The following is a 22,033-nucleotide window of genomic DNA, read 5'->3' as shown; positions in this document are numbered from 1 at the left end:
TCCCTGGGAACGGCGGTCCCTCTCCCATGCCACTCCCTGCTGCTGACTGTGATCTCCTTACCTTTCCTCCACCCATGTATTCAACTAATCTGTGCACCCTGGCCAGTGCTTTCGGCGTGCCTGGGGGCGGGAGGAAAGGAGCTGCCTATGGAAATGAAGGGTTCAACGGTGGTGTCCAGACCAACACAGAAAGGTGACGGGGCGGCGGGGTGAGCCTTTGCGCCAGGATACCCACACGTCTCTGCCAAGCATGACGGGAGGCAACGTTGGTGGGCCTAAGTGTAAGGCGGTGCTAGGAGACCTGAGGTTGGGGCTCATGGCCCCGGAATGACAATTCCCCCAAGTGCAGCTGCCGAGCCGCCTTTGCCTCCCCAGCTCTGCTCATGGATGCTGCCTGGCCCCGCCGGCCTCAAGATTCCCCAGGCAGAAGCCGTTTGGCACTGCACTTGTCCAATCTCCCTCTCTGACGGTGATGCCCTTTTGACCCGGGGCCCCTGCGTTGGAGAGTTCCTCTGAGCCTCAGGGTCTCCATTGGTGGAGCCGAGGTTCCACACAGCCCCATGGCGCACATTTCGGCATCCACACCCTGGGTCCCTCACCTGTCCTCCTCTCGGTTCCCTCTCCTGGGGCCTTCTATCTCATGTAGTACTGCAGGGGGTTGGGCCACAGGTCGTCCATGATGATCTGGCAGGGGAAACGGGGCAGGGCTCAGAGGCCCATCCCAAGCAGCCGGGGAGCCCAGCAGGGTCCTTCCCGCTGTTTGTCACAGGGCCCCACCTCGGCTATCCTGCTAGAGCTGGCAAAGCTGGGGTCAGAGAACCAGTTGAAGAAGTTAAGACTAGTGTTGTGGTCCCTGCGACTGTAGGCCTCCTGTTCATAATCCTGGTGCCACTGGATGGGAGTGGAATGAGAAGGCCCGTACCCTGCCGGAAGACAAGGATGTGAGAAGGCACCGGGTAAGGAATCGGGTTCGACCCCCCTCCTGTCCCTGTGGCCGCCCATCCAGGCGGCGGCCTCTTACCAGCAGCGCTGAGGACATACTCCTTCACAACGACTTCATTCCGGAAGTAGGGGTTCTTGCGAAAGAAGAGCAGGATCTGGCGGCAATCACGGGGAAACCTGAGATCCTCCACCTGCCGGGTGGCAGAGTGGGGGAGACGGGGGTGAAATCTCTGTCCAGCAGAACCTCCCCGTCCTGACTTCAGAGATGGATCACTACGGCACGCTCCCCACTCCCGTCCCCCGCCCCGGTCTCAGTCTGCCACGCCAGACCTTCAAATCCGTCATGTAGCCAAGGAGGCCTTCATCTTCCTTACTGATCACGGCTGACATCTGGGGGTGGTTCACAAACTGCTGTGAGTCAAGGACCCTCCGAGGGCTGGAGATGAAAGAGCTACAACAACAGAGCAAGTCTGGACAGCGGCCGGGCACTGCCTCCCCTCTGCTTCCCCGGGTTGCATTCCCTCCCCACGGGCTGCGTCAAGGCCCGCTGGGTCCCCACACGGGATGCTGCAGATCTCGGCACTCACACAGGAAGCTGTGCATGCTCAGAGACCACCCCTCCCGCCCCACACTCCCCTCCCCAGCTCATCCTCCTGTGCTGACGGCCAGACACAACTAGCTCATCTCCGGACAAGCACACGTTCCTGCCTCAGGCTGAGCAGGTGGGCACTCACAGCCACTGGCCTGCTGCGTTACCCCGAGGGGAACCTGAGCTTTGCCTCCAGCTGTTTTGTGAGAAGAAGCCCTGCAGCGGCTCCTAATTCCTAATTCTGAGCTGGACCTCTGCTCCTACTCCCCCACTGGTCTTCCAGTGCCTCTTGCCACATCAAGAGCACTCTGAGGCCCACAGGCCCCACCCCACCCCCAGAACGAGGATGTTGAGGCTGTCGGGATCACCAGGGCATGAGCGTGGCCCCCACACCGCGGCGCGGCCGGGGGTGTGGCTGGGGTTGAGGGGGGTTCTCCAACCGATGTATTTGGATACTCAACGGCCCCCTCCCTTCAGTTCCTCTTGCTCTAGCCCGGCCACATCCGGGTTCCTCCATGACAGCGTCAAGGATACAGCCTTGGCCCAGAAGCCAGGGATGCCCCGGATAAGGGCGCTTCGGTGTTCCAGGTGACGCTGCCGCCTCCGACAATAGCTCAGTCTGAGCCGAGAGGAGGACCTGCTGGCTTGTTTATTCTCGGGCTCCAGCTCTGACTGCAAGGCCTCTAGAGCCTCGAGCGGGGACGGGATCGGACCCCGCCGCCCCTCTGGCTGTTCTTCCCCTTTCTGCTTCTCCTGCAGCTCCTGCGCCCCTTCTTCCTCCTTCTGGCCCTCCTCCCTCTGGTCCTCGTGCTCAGCCTCCTCCTCAGCCTCTTGAGCCTCCTCTCCCTCCTCAGGCTCCTCGCACTCCCCAGCCTCCTCTGCCTCAGCCACCTCCTCTCCAACATGCTCCTCCTTAGCCTCCTCCACCTCAGCCTCTTCCACAACAGCCTGCACCTCAGCCTGTTCCTCCCCCTCCTCTTGCTCAGCCTCCTCAGGCCCCTCCACCTCCTCCTCTTCCTCGGGCTTCTCCTCCTCCCTTGGCTCCTGCTCAGCCTCCTCAGCCTCCTCGTTCTCCGCATGCTCAGGCTCCCCCTCCTCCTCCCTGTCCACATCCTCCTCCTCCTCCCCCTGCTCCTGCTCAGCGACTACAGCCTCCTCCCCCTCCTCCTCGGACTCCTCAACCTCCCCAGCCTCGTCTTCCTCCTCCGTGTCAGCCTCGTCTACCTCCTCCGCGGCCTCCTCCGTGTCCTCCTCGTCCTCTCCGTCCTGCCCCTCCAACAAGGCCAGTTGCAGCACCAACCTTAGGTCACCCACCACTAGGACCAGCTCCACCACCAGGATGGCATCCTCTCTCTCCCATCGTTCCTCCCCTTCCCGCACAGCCTCGTCTGCCATCCCCACACCTAGGGCCTTCAGCGCCCCCGGCGCGCCCCGGGGGCCTCTATCCCCGGGCACAGACACCTCGTGACCGGCCCCTTCCCCGACTGAGGCAGGTCCAGGATTCTGGGGACCGCCCCGCCTCCCCCGAAGCCCGCCTCGCCACCCCCGGACCCTGCCTCGCTGGGGCAGCTGCGAGGGAAAGGCTGGAGGTGTGAGCGCAGGCCTCCGCAAGCGGCTCGGCAGGTGGGGCTCCGTCCGGCGCCCAGGGGCGGCGACCGATAACGGTCTCTTGCCGGATGCTTCCGGACTCTGGGACGCATGCGCACAAGGGCCTGGGGCCAGGTGTCCAAGGAGACGACGTCGACGGGGCACCCGTGCGGCCCTGGAGATATCGAGTCCCTGAGGCACGCCCAGGACGCGGGCCGGCCCCCGGGTCCCACCAGTCGCACGGTGGTGGGCGTGGCCGCCACCGGCCCCGCCCCTCGCCCCCTCGGGAGACAGCCTTCCAGCAAGGGAGACAGCCATCCAGCAAGGGAGCCCGCCAGTGCTCCTCCTCGGGGGGGGCCTCGGGCTCCCAAGTGCACCGACCCCACCCCTCCCACCCCCACGCCGCCCCCCAACACCATCCGCACCCCACCAGCCCGCCCACGCCCCTGCCGCGGCCTCGTCGGGCGCGCCTTCTGCCTGGATTTTCTACCAGCAATGCGAAGCTGTCCCTCGCCCTTCCCGAAGAGACTCCTCTGAGACTCGGGACACTGTGTGCACCACCGGGAAGCCTGGTCCAGTGTGCGTGGAAATGGTCAGCCCAGGCCCTGGAGTAGTCATCGTGCGATTCCAGGAGACAGAGGCCCCGAAACCGCCTGTCTGCTCGGCGGAAATGTGCGGCTACAGTTTGTCCCAGCGCATGCCCTTTGCTGGTCAGAAGACGAGCGACGAAGAGCGCTCTGTCCACCGGTCTGCCTGTCCTTTCCTCACGCTCTCCTCTCCGTCCTCCTCTCTGACTTTGGCTTCCGGCGCTCTTTCTCTGACCCCTCTGGCCACACGGCCTCTGGAACCTAAAGGCTTCAGGAAGGAAGACGCAGATGAGTCTCGGAGCAGCTCCTTTCCCAGGAAATCAAAGCCATCTCCCCCTCTGGGACCGGCAGCCAGGCCGGTGACCCTCGAAAAGGTGCCAGGTTGAGGGCCCACACAAACACACGCTCACACGGTCACACAGGCACACAGTGTGTTTGGCATGGAGGACAGAGGGACGCATGCCTTTTCCTGGAGCCAAGAGCATACAGCAAAGGGGACCCAGTTGCCCGTCTATGAAGAGGAAGTCTGTACCAACCCTGTGGAGAGGACGGCAGAGGGATGCTGTCCGCCAGGTGGATGCTGTCTGCCCTTTCGGTGACCTCAGTGCCCACTCTTTGAAGGCCAGGCAGCAAGGGGCTGAGCACGGCACCCAGGCGACAGGCAGGACGAACGCCTGCACCACCAGCGACGGACTGTCTTCCGTTGCATTCTGCCAACTGCACAAATGCCCAGGGAAGGGGTTCCCGGCTCGTCTGGCCTGCAGAGGAGCATGCATCCTCCCTAGCCTTCCCCTCTCTGGGTCCGCCGGGTCAGACCGTGAGTGGAACGTCAAGCCGGGCCATCACAACCCCAGAGCTGGCCCACAAATGTGGTGAGAGATGCCCAAGTGTGGTTTCGAGCCTGCAAAGTAGGCTTGGGGCCGTGGGTCCGGTGCCAATGGAAGCCTGTCTCCAGGCATCACCGACAAAAAGGGGCTTCTCACACAGCCCCCCTCCCCCTGTCCCACGCGGGAGAAGCGTGCACATATCTACAGGTACAGTGCCCGACTGGGTCTCCATGCATTTCCACCAGAGTGGATTTCATATGCACACCCACGGTCTTTGGACCCTGGTTTTTATCTGTTCGCCCTTCATGTGGATGCTGTCCATGTCCACTCCCAGTCCCGGGTGACATTTGTGCAATGACAGACTTCTGGCATTGCCCTTGCCGGGGCGGGAAGGTGAGAGGGACCACACGACAAGAGGTGTGCGGCCCGGGAAGGAGACTGAAACCACTAGCTATTGCCCAAACCTGAAACCATCTGTGCAATCAGCACAGATGGGTGGTGTGCCTCACACCCGCCTGACAACTCCAACCCCTCCCTCCTTGCCTTGGCCCCTGTGTGTCTATGCATCGAGAGGTGAGACAGATTCCTGAAGAACCACAGAATGCACACGAGGCCTGTGTGTCCGGAGGGACATGGCTACCCTCGGCCTCTTGCCCCTTTCTCCATAATCCGCAGAGCTGGAAATCCTGCAATCCCTCTCCTTTTCTGACTGGGCCCTACACACGCACATATACACACGTGTGCCCATGCAAACGCTTGGACACAAAACACAGACGGATACCGTCTCGACACACAGGTGTGTGCCAGTGGCCGCTCACACTCACAATCACATGTGCCTGGAAACGCAGAGAGACAGGCACCACAGACACGAGCCCATGGAAACACACACACAGGACACACACCCACACACCCGGGCTTGACACAGCAGATAGAAGATGGCCGCACACACGCACACAAACACAAACCCATGCAGACAGGCACCACTCTCTCTCTCTCTCCCACAGACATACGTGCGCACACACACATGCACATAATCTGCGGCCCATAGGCATGCATGTGGCAGTACACGTCCACTCCCAGGCACAACTGTGCATGCACACACACTCAGATCACATAACACACAAACACACGTGTCCTGCACAGAGCCATGCACACTTGCTCGTGCAAACACACCCGCCTGCGCTCGCGAGCATATACACAACACTCAAAAAGGTCTCCAGCACAGCCATACATGCTTCGCCCGGCACTAGCACACAAACCCCCCTCCGCCCAAAAAGTCACACACACACACACGCACAACAAATGCACACGGTCTTAGGCACACATGCATTCACAACTGGCCCTCACGCAGACACATGTACACACACCTGCCCTCAGGATACCCACAGGTAACTGAAACACACGGTACGTGTCGCATAGGAATGTACACTGAGCCGCTCCAACACACACATATGCGCGTGCTCACGCACACGCACACACTCACGTGACACACATTCTCTGGTTCACAGCCATGTGCGGTGAGCTTCCCAATACACCCACACACTTTTGCACATGTAAGCCCACACCCACAACGTACACGAACGGTCTCCAGTACAGAATACACAATTGGCCCCGGAACAACACACACACACACACACACACACACACACACACACACACACACACACAAAAAAAACACGGCCCGTACAGCACAAAGACCCTCAAGGAACACACACAATCTTCAGTACACAGGCATACACCTCTGGTCCCTCACCCTCAAACACGCACACCCACACACGAGCTCGTGCCAAGACACATACATGCAACCCACAACACCCATACGTTTTTTCAGGACACAGGTGTGCTCACAGGACCTCCCAAATACACACACACCTCCTAATGCAACACACACACACCAACCACGCACACAATCTCCAACACAGAGGCATGGACAGGTGGCTACAGATGTGCGCACACACACACACACACAATCACCAAAGGCCTGCAAACACAGAGACACACAACAGACACCCTCGCGCATGCAAGCACACATACACTCAACACTCACATGAAAGGTCTCTGGCACATGTCCATACATACGAAGCCCCGCAGAAAGTCACACACCGAGGTGCGCCTGAAAACACACATACACGCAATACACCCATGGCCTAGCCCAGACAGCCAGGCAGGTTTCTGCTCGCATGCTCACACACATTCACATGCACTGGGAAACAAACACAACACACACATGGTCCCCGCACACAGGCATGCACACTTGGCCACACAAACAGACCACCGCACGTGGGCAAAGACACAGTCAGGAAACACACACCCACCACATTTGATCTCTAGTACACAGGCATGCACACTTGCCAGGAACACACACGGCCCTGCACATGACACACACACACACACCCAACACTGGGAAGCACACACTTTAACCGGCACACAGGCACTCACCCATCGCCACACACATACACACATACACACGCATGCAAACACGCACACAAATGAAATAGGACCACACATGGTGTCTGCACACAGCTATGTGCACATGGTCACCGCCCACACACACCCGTCCATGTGCAAACACACACTCAGGCAACACCCACCAACTCACAAGGTCTGTGGCACTCAAGCATGCACACTTGGACACACACATCAACACATACGTCGGCATGCAAACACACACACACAACACATAAATACTCAGGGTCCCTACACACTCTTACGCACACAGGGCCTCGCAAACACACATACCCGTGCACCTGCAAACACACCCCCGATACACACACCAGGACGCATGGTCTCCGGTCCACAGGCATGCACGCTTGCCACACACACATGTGTGCATGCAAACACATACACACTGCACAAACATACACAATCCCCGGCAAAGAGGCCTGCTCAGCTGACTGCACATGCCAGCACACACACACACACACACACTTGCACGTGAGCACACACACACCCGAACGCAGATCTCCCTCACACACAGCCCACTCACAAACCCACAGTGCCCACCAGTCACACCTGCCTTCCCTCGCACGTCCTTGGAACTGCCCCCTGTGGGCGGGTGGTGAAGCGCAGGAGGGCATGTGTCCACAGGGATCGCCAGGGACGGCCTCCTCCTTAGTCTTCCCGGGACACATGGGTTTTGCAGTGCTCCTGACCGGACGCATGCTTGGGAGCGCATCACAGCAGTGCGGGGCCCACTTCCAGGAGCAAGGGTACTGGGCCAAGTTCCCCAAGCGGTGTCAACGCGGCGGTACCGGGAGCCACCAGGCCACGAGGGCCCTGCACTCCAGGACCCTTCCCCGCCTGTGTGACCTGCCCTGAAGTATCAGACACTAGTGAACAGAGGTCTGCCTTTTCTGCCCTCCTCTTGAGCCTGCCTCGGATGTCCTCATGCCATGCCCTGGCCTGCCCTGTGCCCATGCTGAACATCACCGCCACATAGGCAATTCCACACGTCGGGGGTTAGAGGGTCTCACGAGGCAGATAGCCTCCTCGCCCTGTCCTGGCTCCAAGGACAAACCCACACACAGACGCAAAGCCCTTCTTAACTTATGTCTGTCGCCATCTGTTCAGATACGTGCTGGATACTCTCCAGAGCTGCCACACGTGATCCTTTCCCCCCTTTCTGTCCTGTGCAGGCAAAGCATCACCTAACTCATCCACCCATCGTTCACAGTGGTGAATATCTCCTTGACATCTTCTGGTTGGTCAGACTATGATCTCTGTGTGGTCCACGTCCACACGGCTTCCGTGACCTGGGCGCACGCGCGCGCGCGCACACACACACACACGTTAAAGATTCGTGAAATTGCATAATGCCAAGGATAGCCAAGGCGGGATGAGGGTGTCCTCTGTCCTCGTGAGATCCTGTTCCTCCTCACCTAGAGACTCAGGAGCCTCCAGCCCATGGCCCAGTGCCATTCCCAAGAATGGCCATGAGGCCGTGGGAAGCCACGGGGGGGTCCGGAACATGGAGGGAAGTGGGGGAATTTCGGCAAGGAGCGGGCCGGGAAAAGGAGCTCCAATCGAAAAGACTGGCAGAACATCCCCAACTGAACGAGAGGCCGGGGTCCTGAGAAAGGGGCTGATGCGCACAGGTGTCAGTTCAGAATAACGGGGTGGAGAAACCTTGCTTCTCCCGAGTGACCTGGGACGTTCCGGCTGCCAGCCTAGGGGCCTGAAATTGCCCGAAAGGACGCACCCACGTGGATTTGTGCTGAGTTCCCCTAGGTTCACTTCTCACCCTGCTACCCGCTCCCTGGGTGAGCTGGGGCCCAGTCTCCTCTGAGCCTCAGTTTCCCCACCACTAATCTGCCTGTCCCACGGCAACTTCCACACACACAAGTCAGGACCCAGCAGCCCTGGCTTCTCACCGACAGGCACTCCTCGCAGTTCATTCCCTTCGGACGCCTTCCTAACTCGGGTAGTACAGCAGAGGATTGGGCCACAGGTCTTCGATTATGACCTGGTAGTCGAAACAGGCCAGCTGAGCACAGGCCCTGGACCCCGTTCCAAGCAGCTGGGGCTGGGGCATCACCCCGGCTGACGAAGGCCGCCAGGGGCCCCACCTCGGCGATCCTGTTAGACCCTGGGCCGCTGGGGTCACACAACCAGTTGAAGAAGTTAAGGCTGGCGGTGTCGTGCCTGCAGCAGGCAGATCCACGTTCATAGTCCCAAAAACACTGGACAGGTGTGGAACGACACGCCCTATATCCTGCAGGAAGGGAAAATTTAGGAGAGGCTCTCCACGGCCTAGGACCCACGCCCTCTCGCCTTCTCTCCGTCTCAAACTCCCAGCCCGTCTCCCTCCTGGGCCTGGTCCGCCCCACGCACCTCCCCTCCGGTTCCCAAGTGCTCCCCCCTGCCCGCCCCCAGCATCCTCGAAGCTCAAGCCCACTCCCACCGTCATTGCTAAGGCTATACACCTTAACGTTCACTTTGTTCTGGTAGTAGGGGTTGCTCCCAAAGGAAAACATCAACCTGAAGCGGTATTTGGGATGGCCCAGTACCTTCACCTGCCCCGCCGAAGAAAGAGGACGGGAAGGGGGAACGTGTCTTCTAGGTGCCCCGAGCTGTTCGCCTGGCTACGGCACTGAACCACTTTGCCCGGCCCCCTCCTGCTCAAACCTCACGGCCACCGGGCCTCCCCCAGCCTCCGTCTCCCAGGACTGATCTCCAAATTGGTCATGGAGCTGAGCATGTCTCTGTCCTGGTCACCCGTCACGGCTGATATCTTGGGGTGTTTCAGGATCAGCCTTGGGTCAAGGATCCTCGCCGGCACGTGCTACGGAAAGAGAGGCAGGAGCCACCCGGACCTTCCCGGCTGAGAGCAAGCGACCGAAGTTGCAAAAGTGCGGAAACGCCAAGGACTGCCGCCCTCCCAAGCTCGTCAGCTCCTGCCCTTTCTACCCACCTGCTCCACCCTGGGGAGTCCCTTGGGTTCCAACACCTCTGAGGCTGCCTGCCCCCGACAGGGCAAGGCCGAGGGCCTGACTGCGCTGTTTTCCCAAGTCCCCCTGGCCTGTGCGTGTGGCCTGCGGGCAGTCACTGCTTTGGACGGCTGGATGTGCTCCGTCCCACTGTCACGGCCGGGATTGCTTGTGTGTTTGCCTGAAGCCCCGTGACTTTGAGGGGCCTCCTGTGCCCAGGAGGGGGCCGCTCGGGTCACCTGGAGCACGGCTGCGCACCCACGGCCCAAAGGGTGGTCCTGGCAGAGTCAGCGAGTGAGGGAGGGAAAGCGGTAGGTGGGGGCAGGGGGAAAGCAAAAGAGAGAGAGGGACAGAGAGCCCACACCGGGAGGAAGGGACACAGAGGGAGGGCAGAGAGGACAGGGGGAGAGGGCGGGCGAGGACACAGAGGGGGAGAGACAGGCAGGGAGGAAAGTTGCGGGTAGGCGCCTGGGCCTGGGGCCTCGGCCGGGCTGTGTGGGGCCTGTGGAGATAGAGTTTGCGGCACCCCGGCAGCGCCGTGTCTGGGTTCCCGCGGTCGGCCGAAGCGAGGCGGCCAGCTGACTGCCTGGCAACCCGAGAGCGGACGACATTGTGGGTCTTCCCTGAACTCTTTGGAAAACCACGCAGGCTCTGAAGGACAGGGAAGGTGCGAGGGCAGCCTCTCCGTCTGCCCCATGTACCCAGCAAACGTTTCCTTCCAATATCTGCTCTGAGCCAAGCGGGCTTTGTGCTACACTACTTGTCGAAGCGTGTTGACCCGTGTTCCCTGAACCCCGCAAGGCTGTTGGGAGTGTGCTGCAGCCCCAAAGCTTCCGCCCGCAGCTTCTGCACAGACAGGGTCTGGACAGGGCGCAGCCCCAGCGTTCTCACCCCCGCCGCGCCCCGCCTTCCTCTGCTGTGCATTGTAGGGATCCTGGGCCCACTCCCACCCGGGAAGGGGGCGAAGAGCCCTTCCCCCCAGCGCTCATGGCCCTGGCCGTGGCTCTGCTGCTGCCCTCCTCGCGGTGATCCTCCACAGCAGCCAAGCCCCACCAGCCGGAGGAAGGATACGGCCTGGGATGCCCTGGATATGATGGCCCTCCGGCGAGCCAGGTGAGTACTTCACGTCTGATTCATCCTGCGCTTGGGCCGCAAGTAGGCCCCGGGAGCTTGGGCATCCACAGAGCTCAGCGCTAACTGAACATCCTCCAGCGCGGCCAGTGGGGCCCCCGGCTCGATCGGCACCCAGCACTGGCCCTTCCTGCCGCAGCTCCTGCAGCTTCTCGTCCTGCTCTGCTTGTGCCACCTCCTCGTCTTCCACGGCCACGACCCCCACCGCCGCCAAGATATCCTCCCCCACGACCACCAAATCCTCCCCGGGCCGGCCTCGCCTCTGCGCTGCCGGTTCTCAGCCTCCCGCACAGCCTCTGCCGCCATGCCCCCCGCACCCAGGGCCTCTGGCACCCCTGCCTCACTCCAGGCACCTGCCTCCCCACGGGCCCCCTCCTCCCCCCGACCCCCTCAGCGGCAGCGGACTAAGCTGGTCCAGGGATGCCGGGGCAGCCCCGGCAGCCCCGGCAGCCCCGGACCCCGCCTCGCTCTCCCTGGGGCCCTAGACCGAACCACCGCAGCCACGGAGGGAAGGAGCTGGAGGGGCGAGCACGCGGCTCCCACAAGCGGCCGGCAGGTGGAGATCTGGCGCCCACGGCTGGAGGCCCGTACCTAGCAGAGGCCTCGGGCCTGGGGAACGCATGCGCACAAAGCCTTGGGGACCGGTGGCGTCTGGGTGGCGGGGCGGGGGCGGGGGGCGAATATGGCCTTGGCGGGAAGGAACCCCGGCCTCACGCCCAGGACGCTCACTGGCCCCGGGAACCCACCAGATGCGCGGCGGTGGGCGTGGCAGCACCTGGCCCCGCCCCTCGCCCCCGTGGGAGCCGGTGCGCAAGAGCATCTGCTCAGCTTTGGCGTCCGTGACGGGTCCCTGCCCCTTTTCTTCACTCACACCTCCCAGGCCATTCCCGGGAAGTCCCTGCTATCACAAACCTTGTGTTCACCTTCTCATCAGTTCCCCTGGGAACACGCTACTGGCACCGGGGAATTCAAACCCAGCGGCTCAATAGGGTGACTGCCCGCCGCCCGGAAACCTCACCCGGCCCCTTCTTAGTCACGCCGGGGCGAAGCCCTGAAGTCATCAGACGGTGCTCCAACCACCGCCACATGGCTGTCCACACGGCACTCCCCCGTTTCCCCGACCGGTGCGCGAGGGAGTCAGGAGGACGCCCAGCAGGCTCCCGAACGCAGGGACCTCCCCGCCCCAACGGCCTGCCTCTCCTACAAAGAGAGGAACCACACACAGATATTTGGCCTGAAATTAACAAGGAGCCAATGTCCGAGGTCACCTCTGTGCTTACACAACCACCGGCACAGCCCCGGTGAGGTCCGCGATTGGGACTCGGTGGCATGCTAATGGGCCGCCCACGTAGCCTAAAGAGTAACTCTGGGTGTGTTCTTTCGTTAAAGCCACTGGTAGTTCTCGCTCCTATCACTTTCCTCTGCCGGGCCCTTCATCTTTGCTTTCTCCCTCCTTGTCTGACTTCTGCGCTCCCTTTCCCTGTGTCTGCCTTCCCGCCTCACCATAACTGCCAGGGATGTCCGAGCTCCAGCATAATGGTCCACAGAGCCTGCTTTAAATCGCCCTGCTGAGGAGCTGTGGCTGTCTTGGCTGCCCCAGCTCTGCTGCAAGGTCTTCCTTGGTCTGTCTCTCACTCAGTGGAGTGCCACCCAGGGAGGAGATGGCAAAGTGAGTACTTGCAGCACAACCTGCCCTTTCTCCGGTACTCAGCATGTCCTTGGTGACAGTCCCACACCTCATGCCGGTCCGCTGCAGGGAGGCATTCTGGAATGTGTACGATGCACGATGCATGAGGGTGGAGGAAGGCCCAGTGGGTGATGGCAAGGCTAAGGGTGTTGGTGTTGCACCGTGGGAGGGCCTCCCGAACATAAGAGAAATGGGTCGGCCCGCCCGTGGCAGGAGGGGGTATTTGACCGGAAAGAGGCCGGAGGAGCCCCCTTGGGGTGAAGTGCCCGGTTCTGGGCGGTAGCGCGTCACCGTTTCAAACTCTACTTGTCGACGCAAACGGGCAACCCTGCACGGATAACAACGCAGAGCAGCGTGGAGAAGGAGAGGAGGAGAGAGGGTGGGCCCAGGGAGAGGAACAGGGAGTGAGAGGAGGGGGTGCGAGGGAGAGAGGAGGGCAGAGGAGGAGGGAGGCATGGGGACAGGGAGGGAGGGGGGGGAGAGAGGGAGGAAGCGAGGACGGCCGGAGGCAGGGAGGGAGGCTGAATTCTGTACACTGCAAAGCCTACAGCCTGAAAGGAAACATTCCTCCCTGGACGTCAAGAGGAGATCTGAAGGCACCTGTGGACCTGCAGACAGATCCCACGAGGTCATGCGGGGTGAGATGGAGAGGCAAAGCCCCAAAGAAATGAAGTGAAGGCTTCTCAGAGGTCTGCGGGAAACCCTCATGCCCACCACCGGCAGGCACGAGTCGGGAACGCCAGAGACAGGTGGGAGGGAGTTAGTCACGCAGCAGTTGCACGAAGACCTAAGGTGACAGGGCTTTGCACATTGGCCCACAATACTCACTCTGCACATCCAAGGAGCCCGGTGCGCTCCTAGCGGAAGGCACGCTCCCAAAAGATGCCCAGGCCAGTGGACCAGCGAGGCAGAGACATGGCTCTTGGCAGCCTACAGAGTTGGGACTGACCGATCACACACCAGGGAGCCTCAGGGAGAGGAAGAGCCAGCTTCCCCTACGGATGCACGGAGGCCAGAAGGCGGTGCGTGATACGTTCGACAGGTTCAGAGATAAACTACTGTAACGTGCAGGCGATGTTTGGCACGAATGACCCAGAAAATGTTCACAAGACAAAAGGAGAAGGAGTGGAAGGATGAGCCCGAGGGTCTGGAGGGGTGGGGATGGGATGGAGGTGGGAGGCGGGCTCTATGCTAAGGAGAGTCCGGCCTGCCGAAAAGAAGCGCGTCCGTATGTCCATTAAGTCAAGCTGCTGGCCTGAAATAAGGCACCCCGTAGAGTACATGCATAACAAACACCAGAGCAGGATTTGAGTATGGAAGTACTCTGGGCTGCCTATCTGGCCCCAAAGACAGATCCGTCCAAGCAGGCATCCGTCTGCATTCCTCAGCTGAGCACGCACAGAGCTGTATCTTGTATGCTGTTTGATGCCCTTCCGTGGAGTCATGACAGACAGCCGGGAGCAGGCCCCTCGCGCCTTACGCCAACCAAGTCCGTGTTACTGGCCGACCTGGGTCCCCCCCGGCTAAGGTGTTTGCTGCAGTGTGAGAGGGGAGAGCACCGAAAAGGTGCGTTCAACGTAGATGCGGTAAAGCACTGTGCTAAAGTGAAAGAAGCCAGCCCCAGAAGGGGGCCTACTGGATGGAACCACCCATGAATGCGGAAGCTGAAAGTTAAGTCCGAGGTGTGCAAGCAACCAGAGGGGAAAGTTGAGGTTACGTGGTGAACAGGGTGGGGGAGGGCTGTGGGGAGGGCACAAGGGGGAGGTGTCGGCCCGAGGGTATGAAGACTCAGGTCGGCCAGGCGCAGGAGTTCTGCAGACCCAAGGTGCCCGAGGCCTGCAGGAAACCGTACTTGGCTGTGTCCCTAGCGTGTGGATAAGCCAAGCGTTTGCAGAGAGATTTCAGAACGAAGGGGGCAGGAAGGACCCCGTGGACGTGACGGACACCCACACGTCCCTGACGCGACCCTGCGTACCTCCCTCACTCACACTGCAACTCAAACTTCTCCTAGGCCGAGCAGAGCTCCATCCTGCGGTGTCAAAGATGTCAGTGTTCACATGTACCTAAAACATGAATGAGACACCAGAGGAGGAAGTAACGGAGGCATTGAGGATGGGAAATGTCGCGGGGTACGCAGAAACCAAGTAGTGCATCAGCGGACGCCAATCTGCCCTGGTCAGTAAAGAGGTAGGCAGCGACCCGCTCAATGTGCACAACAGCAGAACGTTCTGCCTTTGAAAAGCTGCCCAAGTCTATGCTCCGTGCAAGAGACTGACCTTTTAGGCCCGAGGCCAGAGAGCAGTTGGAAGAGGGAGGACGGAGTAAGAAGAGTGACCTTACGCCCTAAGCGAGGCCACTCTGATCCCTGCCGCTCGCTGACTGGTGGTTCGGTGCGTGGCTGCTCATCTGTACTGAAGGAGGTGTCACAGCGCCCAATACGGTACGGGCAGCAAAGGACTACACAGGGCTCACCAGTGATTAGTAAAGCACCACCCCCACCCCCACCCCTCCTGCCCGTTTTGAGGAGGCCAGGATTCCGATCCCGAAATGGAAGGAACGGGGTCCAATCCACAGGCAGACAGACTCAGAGACAGGAACTCTCACAACAGACCCAAGTCAGGTCAACAGCCCGGCAGCTGGAGCAAAGCAGCGAGACTCGCAAAGCCCAAGGCACTTATGGGGGCGCAGGTGTGCCCGTCCGGGGCTCAGGCGCGGATGCGAGAACCGAGACATGACGGCACAGGCAGAGCCAGGCCAAGACACACCAAGGCAAGGCACGCTCAGGAAGACACAGAAACACGGGCAAAGTGGGACGCCTGCGATCCACCCTTTACGCAGAGAAGAACTCGAAGACCCAGAGAGGCCAGGGACTGAAGCACGTGGTTCAGAACCATGGAGCCAGAACGCTCATGAATTCCTGAGGTGGTCCTCTCCGATCAGACTTCACTCTGGGTTACAGGAGTTTTGTTCCCTTAGTGCCTGGGGTCTTGGCCGCGCTGCTTCGAGGAAGGAAGAGGTAGACCAGACGAAGAGCACCGGGCAGCAGGGAAAGTTTATTGAGCCAGAGTACAAAAGTCCCTGAGAAGGCTGCTGGGTTCCCGTTCAGACTTAGGGTTTCTTATAAGCTCTTTCCAGGACCTTGAGTGTGGACCGCCTGTGGATTTGTTGCCAAAGTGTTGCCAATCAGGGCTTGCCCGTCTACCGTGATGATGGGTCTTGTGGGCCGACATCTCGAGACTAAGTGCCTCAGCTCGTGACAGCGACGGATGTGTCATGGTTAGTGGCTTGGTTTTGGGTCGTGCTGGAAAGGTCACCCCTGCAGAGCCTGCTAGACAGGATGCTCTCATGGTCTTATCCAAGCGGTCAAACGGGACGCCAGCACAGTTTTGTCTGAGCTGTCCCGGCTCCCCGCTTTCCTGTTGGGGACCCTGGCCCTGACGCCCTCAGCATCCAATTGACTCCTGACATCTGGGGCTCCCTGATCTCCCAAAGCCTCCGCCCCCCACCCCCGCCTCACCCTTCTCTCCGGGCCGGGCCTCAACGTCACGCCGTTGCCCGAGCGCTGGCCAGAGATGCTAAGAGGTGGGGGCCCCTATGCCCAACTCTCCCCCCAATCTTTACGTCCTCGGCAACACCCGAGCAAACCGCACAAGTGTAGAGGAACACCCTGCGGTCCACCAAAACGGCCCAGCCTAGGACAACCCTCAGACCGTGCGCCAACATGGGAGCTATCCTGGTCCCGCTGTGGATTTTGAGGTCACACTTTCATCTGACCTGCACAAGCGGAGCCCATGGCCAGCTGGCGGGTACCCCGGCATTTACAGACCAAGAAGCTGAGAAGGCCAGTCTCCCCGTAGTCTGAGAGAGCCAAGCCTTCCGTCCTAGAGCCTCAGGCGCCTCTTCCCACCCTGGAAGGGGCAAGGCAAGGTCCTACAGATCATCAAATCCACAACCTGACGCTGGATAGGCGATCTGTCCTGCATACTGAAAGGGACAAGCAGCATCCGTGCTGTTTGACTGCCAAACCCTCCTCTGGGAAAGAGCCGCCGTACTTCCCGGAATTTGTGGAGAGGGGAGCTTCACGGTGCGGCGCGGTGCGGGGCAGGAATGTTAGTATCGTCTGTCACCCTCAGGGCTGCTGTCCTTGCAGCCACTTTAGCTGGGGATGGAGAAGAGCCTCGTGGGGCAAACGCTCACATCTCCCCACTCTACTGGCAGCGGACTCGGTCGTCTGCCAGCTTCCCCAGGCAGAGGCATCTCAGGAAAGCAGACGTCCGCTTGGGGGAAGACCACCCCAGTGGCTCACCTCACCGCCTCCTGGGTGTGGCGTTAGACAGCTGCTCTGTGTGCTCCAGGTCTTTCCATGGACCTACGCACAGAAGGCTAAGGGATATCAGCCCCAGAGTCATCATGGGACAGAGAGCACACGGGTGAGTGGCCCGTCCCTTGCACTTACCAATCGTGCTACCCCCGCCCCTCCCCTCGGACTGTCTGCACTCTGGCGGACCCCAAACGAGGGCCCTAGGGAAACAGGGGCCTAGGGCTTCTGGGGGAGCATGGGTGCGTCAGTGTGTGAGTGTCAGGACATGTGAGTGAAGGAGCCTGTGGGGGAGGGGCCTGAGTGAGTGTGTGCCTGAGTGAGGGACCGAGTGGGCGTATGTCAGGGGATGTGGGTCAGTGAAGGAGTGTGGGTGGGGCGGTGAGTGAGAGTGAGTGTGGGTGTCAGTGTGTGGGAGTGCCTGAAAGAGTGTGTCCGTATGGGGGGTGAGTGATTGTGCCCCTGAGTGTGCATCTGTGCGTGTGTGTGTGTGTGTATGCGTGTCTTTCCCCACAGATTAGACGCTCGCCCTGGCTCCTGTGCCCGACTGAATGTGCCATCCTTCCTACCTTCCCACCTCACTCTGTCCCCTCTCCCAGCGTCCCGCCATCAGGCCTGACCCACACTCACTATCATCGTTGCTGCTTCTGAGAGGCTGACCGTGTCAGCAAGAGCCTGTGCGCATTCCTAGGCCCAGGAAGAGCTCCAGCGCCCGCTCAACTGAGTAATGAACCTTGGGTTCTCCCCCCGCCTCCCCCGTGGCGTTTGCAGTGGATGTGTCTGAGGTCACCCACCAGGGAGCATCCCTGGACGACTGACATCTCCATCCACTGAACCTGGGTCCTACACACATTGGCCCTGGCTCGTCGCTCCCTTTCCTTGAACGTCCTCATTTCTCCAGGGAAGAGATGAGCCCCAGGGAGCGGGCCTTGGTCAATTTCCGCTCCCTGCCCGGCACCCCCGCACCTCCAGGGGAAGGACCTCTGCCCCCTGGGATGCAGTCCCCACGCATGTGTGACCTAGCCCTCTGGGCAAGCATACAGGCCGAGCCATTCCACGGGCCGGCAATGCCCAGGCAGAGAAGTCAAACACCCACATGAGGCCGATTTGCTCAGGCCCTCCCCCGACCCCCATCCCCAAAGGGGAGCGCGCACACCCGAGCGCCAGCGCACACGCGCGTGCACACACACAAAGCACACTTGAACTTGTTTATCAAATTTCAATGTTTTTCCAGGGCTCCTGGGGCCTCAATCTGCCCTATGTTTCGCCCCCGCACCAGTCTTCGGTTACTTCCTGCGCAGAGGAACTGGCCTGAGCATGTGAAGCTTCTGGACTGGCTTCGGTCAAGTGCGATGCTCCCTCATATTCATCTCAAATTCTTGATGCTCCCTGGGAGGGTCAGACACACCGAGACGCAGACAGACACACACGCACACAGGACGAGACCCGTGTGTACCTTCTCTGGGCCATAGGTAAGGTTGCTTCAGGGTTTGAAGGCCCTCCCTGGGAACGGCGGTCCCTCTCCCATGCCACTCCCTGCTGCTGACTGTGATCTCCTTACCTTTCCTCCACCCATGTATTCAACTAATCTGTGCACCCTGGCCAGTGCTTTCGGCGTGCCTGGGGGCGGGAGGAAAGGAGCTGCCTATGGAAATGAAGGGTTCAACGGTGGTGTCCAGACCAACACAGAAAGGTGACGGGGCGGCGGGGTGAGCCTTTGCGCCAGGATACCCACACGTCTCTGCCAAGCATGACGGGAGGCAACGTTGGTGGGCCTAAGTGTAAGGCGGTGCTAGGAGACCTGAGGTTGGGGCTCATGGCCCCGGAATGACAATTCCCCCAAGTGCAGCTGCCGAGCCGCCTTTGCCTCCCCAGCTCTGCTCATGGATGCTGCCTGGCCCCGCCGGCCTCAAGATTCCCCAGGCAGAAGCCGTTTGGCACTGCACTTGTCCAATCTCCCTCTCTGACGGTGATGCCCTTTTGACCCGGGGCCCCTGCGTTGGAGAGTTCCTCTGAGCCTCAGGGTCTCCATTGGTGGAGCCGAGGTTCCACACAGCCCCATGGCGCACATTTCGGCATCCACACCCTGGGTCCCTCACCTGTCCTCCTCTCGGTTCCCTCTCCTGGGGCCTTCTATCTCATGTAGTACTGCAGGGGGTTGGGCCACAGGTCGTCCATGATGATCTGGCAGGGGAAACGGGGCAGGGCTCAGAGGCCCATCCCAAGCAGCCGGGGAGCCCAGCAGGGTCCTTCCCGCTGTTTGTCACAGGGCCCCACCTCGGCTATCCTGCTAGAGCTGGCAAAGCTGGGGTCAGAGAACCAGTTGAAGAAGTTAAGACTGGTGTTGTGGTCCCTGCGACTGTAGGCCTCCTGTTCATAATCCTGGTGCCACTGGATGGGAGTGGAATGAGAAGGCCCGTACCCTGCCGGAAGACAAGGATGTGAGAAGGCACCGGGTAAGGAATCGGGTTCGACCCCCCTCCTGTCCCTGTGGCCGCCCATCCAGGCGGCGGCCTCTTACCAGCAGCGCTGAGGACATACTCCTTCACAACGACTTCATTCCGGAAGTAGGGGTTCTTGCGAAAGAAGAGCAGGATCTGGCGGCAATCACGGGGAAACCTGAGATCCTCCACCTGCCGGGTGGCAGAGTGGGGGAGACGGGGGTGAAATCTCTGTCCAGCAGAACCTCCCCGTCCTGACTTCAGAGATGGATCACTACGGCACGCTCCCCACTCCCGTCCCCCGCCCCGGTCTCAGTCTGCCACGCCAGACCTTCAAATCCGTCATGTAGCCAAGGAGGCCTTCATCTTCCTTACTGATCACGGCTGACATCTGGGGGTGGTTCACAAACTGCTGTGAGTCAAGGACCCTCCGAGGGCTGGAGATGAAAGAGCTACAACAACAGAGCAAGTCTGGACAGCGGCCGGGCACTGCCTCCCCTCTGCTTCCCCGGGTTGCATTCCCTCCCCACGGGCTGCGTCAAGGCCCGCTGGGTCCCCACACGGGATGCTGCAGATCTCGGCACTCACACAGGAAGCTGTGCATGCTCAGAGACCACCCCTCCCGCCCCACACTCCCCTCCCCAGCTCATCCTCCTGTGCTGACGGCCAGACACAACTAGCTCATCTCCGGACAAGCACACGTTCCTGCCTCAGGCTGAGCAGGTGGGCACTCACAGCCACTGGCCTGCTGCGTTACCCCGAGGGGAACCTGAGCTTTGCCTGCAGCTGTTTTGTGAGAAGAAGCCCTGCAGCGGCTCCTAATTCCTAATTCTGAGCTGGACCTCTGCTCCTACTCCCCCACTGGTCTTCCAGTGCCTCTTGCCACATCAAGAGCACTCTGAGGCCCACAGGCCCCACCCCACCCCCAGAACGAGGATGTTGAGGCTGTCGGGATCACCAGGGCATGAGCGTGGCCCCCACACCGCGGCGCGGCCGGGGGTGTGGCTGGGGTTGAGGGGGGTTCTCCAACCGATGTATTTGGATACTCAACGGCCCCCTCCCTTCAGTTCCTCTTGCTCTAGCCCGGCCACATCCGGGTTCCTCCATGACAGCGTCAAGGATACAGCCTTGGCCCAGAAGCCAGGGATGCCCCGGATAAGGGCGCTTCGGTGTTCCAGGTGACGCTGCCGCCTCCGACAATAGCTCAGTCTGAGCCGAGAGGAGGACCTGCTGGCTTGTTTATTCTCGGGCTCCAGCTCTGACTGCAAGGCCTCTAGAGCCTCGAGCGGGGACGGGATCGGACCCCGCCGCCCCTCTGGCTGTTCTTCCCCTTTCTGCTTCTCCTGCAGCTCCTGCGCCCCTTCTTCCTCCTTCTGGCCCTCCTCCCTCTGGTCCTCGTGCTCAGCCTCCTCCTCAGCCTCTTGAGCCTCCTCTCCCTCCTCAGGCTCCTCGCACTCCCCAGCCTCCTCTGCCTCAGCCACCTCCTCTCCAACATGCTCCTCCTTAGCCTCCTCCACCTCAGCCTCTTCCACAACAGCCTGCACCTCAGCCTGTTCCTCCCCCTCCTCTTGCTCAGCCTCCTCAGGCCCCTCCACCTCCTCCTCTTCCTCGGGCTTCTCCTCCTCCCTTGGCTCCTGCTCAGCCTCCTCAGCCTCCTCGTTCTCCGCATGCTCAGGCTCCCCCTCCTCCTCCCTGTCCACATCCTCCTCCTCCTCCCCCTGCTCCTGCTCAGCGACTACAGCCTCCTCCCCCTCCTCCTCGGACTCCTCAACCTCCCCAGCCTCGTCTTCCTCCTCCGTGTCAGCCTCGTCTACCTCCTCCGCGGCCTCCTCCGTGTCCTCCTCGTCCTCTCCGTCCTGCCCCTCCAACAAGGCCAGTTGCAGCACCAACCTTAGGTCACCCACCACTAGGACCAGCTCCACCACCAGGATGGCATCCTCTCTCTCCCATCGTTCCTCCCCTTCCCGCACAGCCTCGTCTGCCATCCCCACACCTAGGGCCTTCAGCGCCCCCGGCGCGCCCCGGGGGCCTCTAGCCCCGGGCACAGACACCTCGTGACCGGCCCCTTCCCCGACTGAGGCAGGTCCAGGATTCTGGGGACCGCCCCGCCTCCCCCGAAGCCCGCCTCGCCACCCCCGGACCCTGCCTCGCTGGGGCAGCTGCGAGGGAAAGGCTGGAGGTGTGAGCGCAGGCCTCCGCAAGCGGCTCGGCAGGTGGGGCTCCGTCCGGCGCCCAGGGGCGGCGACCGATAACGGTCTCTTGCCGGATGCTTCCGGACTCTGGGACGCATGCGCACAAGGGCCTGGGGCCAGGTGTCCAAGGAGACGACGTCGACGGGGCACCCGTGCGGCCCTGGAGATATCGAGTCCCTGAGGCACGCCCAGGACGCGGGCCGGCCCCCGGGTCCCACCAGTCGCACGGTGGTGGGCGTGGCCGCCACCGGCCCCGCCCCTCGCCCCCTCGGGAGACAGCCTTCCAGCAAGGGAGACAGCCATCCA

The 22,033-nt window shown here is 61.1% G+C and overlaps 2 protein-coding genes across 2 annotated transcripts; both read right to left on the bottom strand.

Annotated features, from left to right (window-relative positions):
• Positions 1-633: 633 nt before the first annotated feature.
• Positions 634-3,231, bottom strand: LOC148161997 (testis-specific Y-encoded protein 3-like). The gene is made up of 6 exons (XM_088020442.1): positions 3,001-3,231; positions 2,066-2,221; positions 1,273-1,350; positions 1,022-1,133; positions 778-923; positions 634-684 (listed from the first exon to the last, which is right to left on the bottom strand). The coding sequence occupies exons 1-6, from the start codon at positions 3,229-3,231 to the stop codon at positions 634-636; spliced, it is 774 nt and encodes a 257-aa protein (XP_087876568.1).
• Positions 3,232-19,227: 15,996 nt separating this feature from the next.
• LOC148161996 (testis-specific Y-encoded protein 3-like) lies at positions 19,228-21,825 on the bottom strand. Its single transcript, XM_088020441.1, has 6 exons — positions 21,595-21,825; positions 20,660-20,815; positions 19,867-19,944; positions 19,616-19,727; positions 19,372-19,517; positions 19,228-19,278 (listed from the first exon to the last, which is right to left on the bottom strand). Exons 1-6 carry the CDS (start codon positions 21,823-21,825, stop codon positions 19,228-19,230), a joined length of 774 nt encoding a protein of 257 aa, XP_087876567.1.
• Positions 21,826-22,033: the final 208 nt, after the last annotated feature.

Source organism: Eumetopias jubatus, unplaced genomic scaffold (assembly GCF_037043125.1).
Source record: "Eumetopias jubatus isolate StellerSeaLion01/CBP00866 unplaced genomic scaffold, mEumJub1_p1.0 scaffold_27, whole genome shotgun sequence".
Classification (NCBI taxonomy): domain Eukaryota; kingdom Metazoa; phylum Chordata; class Mammalia; order Carnivora; family Otariidae; genus Eumetopias; species Eumetopias jubatus.
This window is presented reverse-complemented; position numbering and strand designations above follow the sequence as displayed.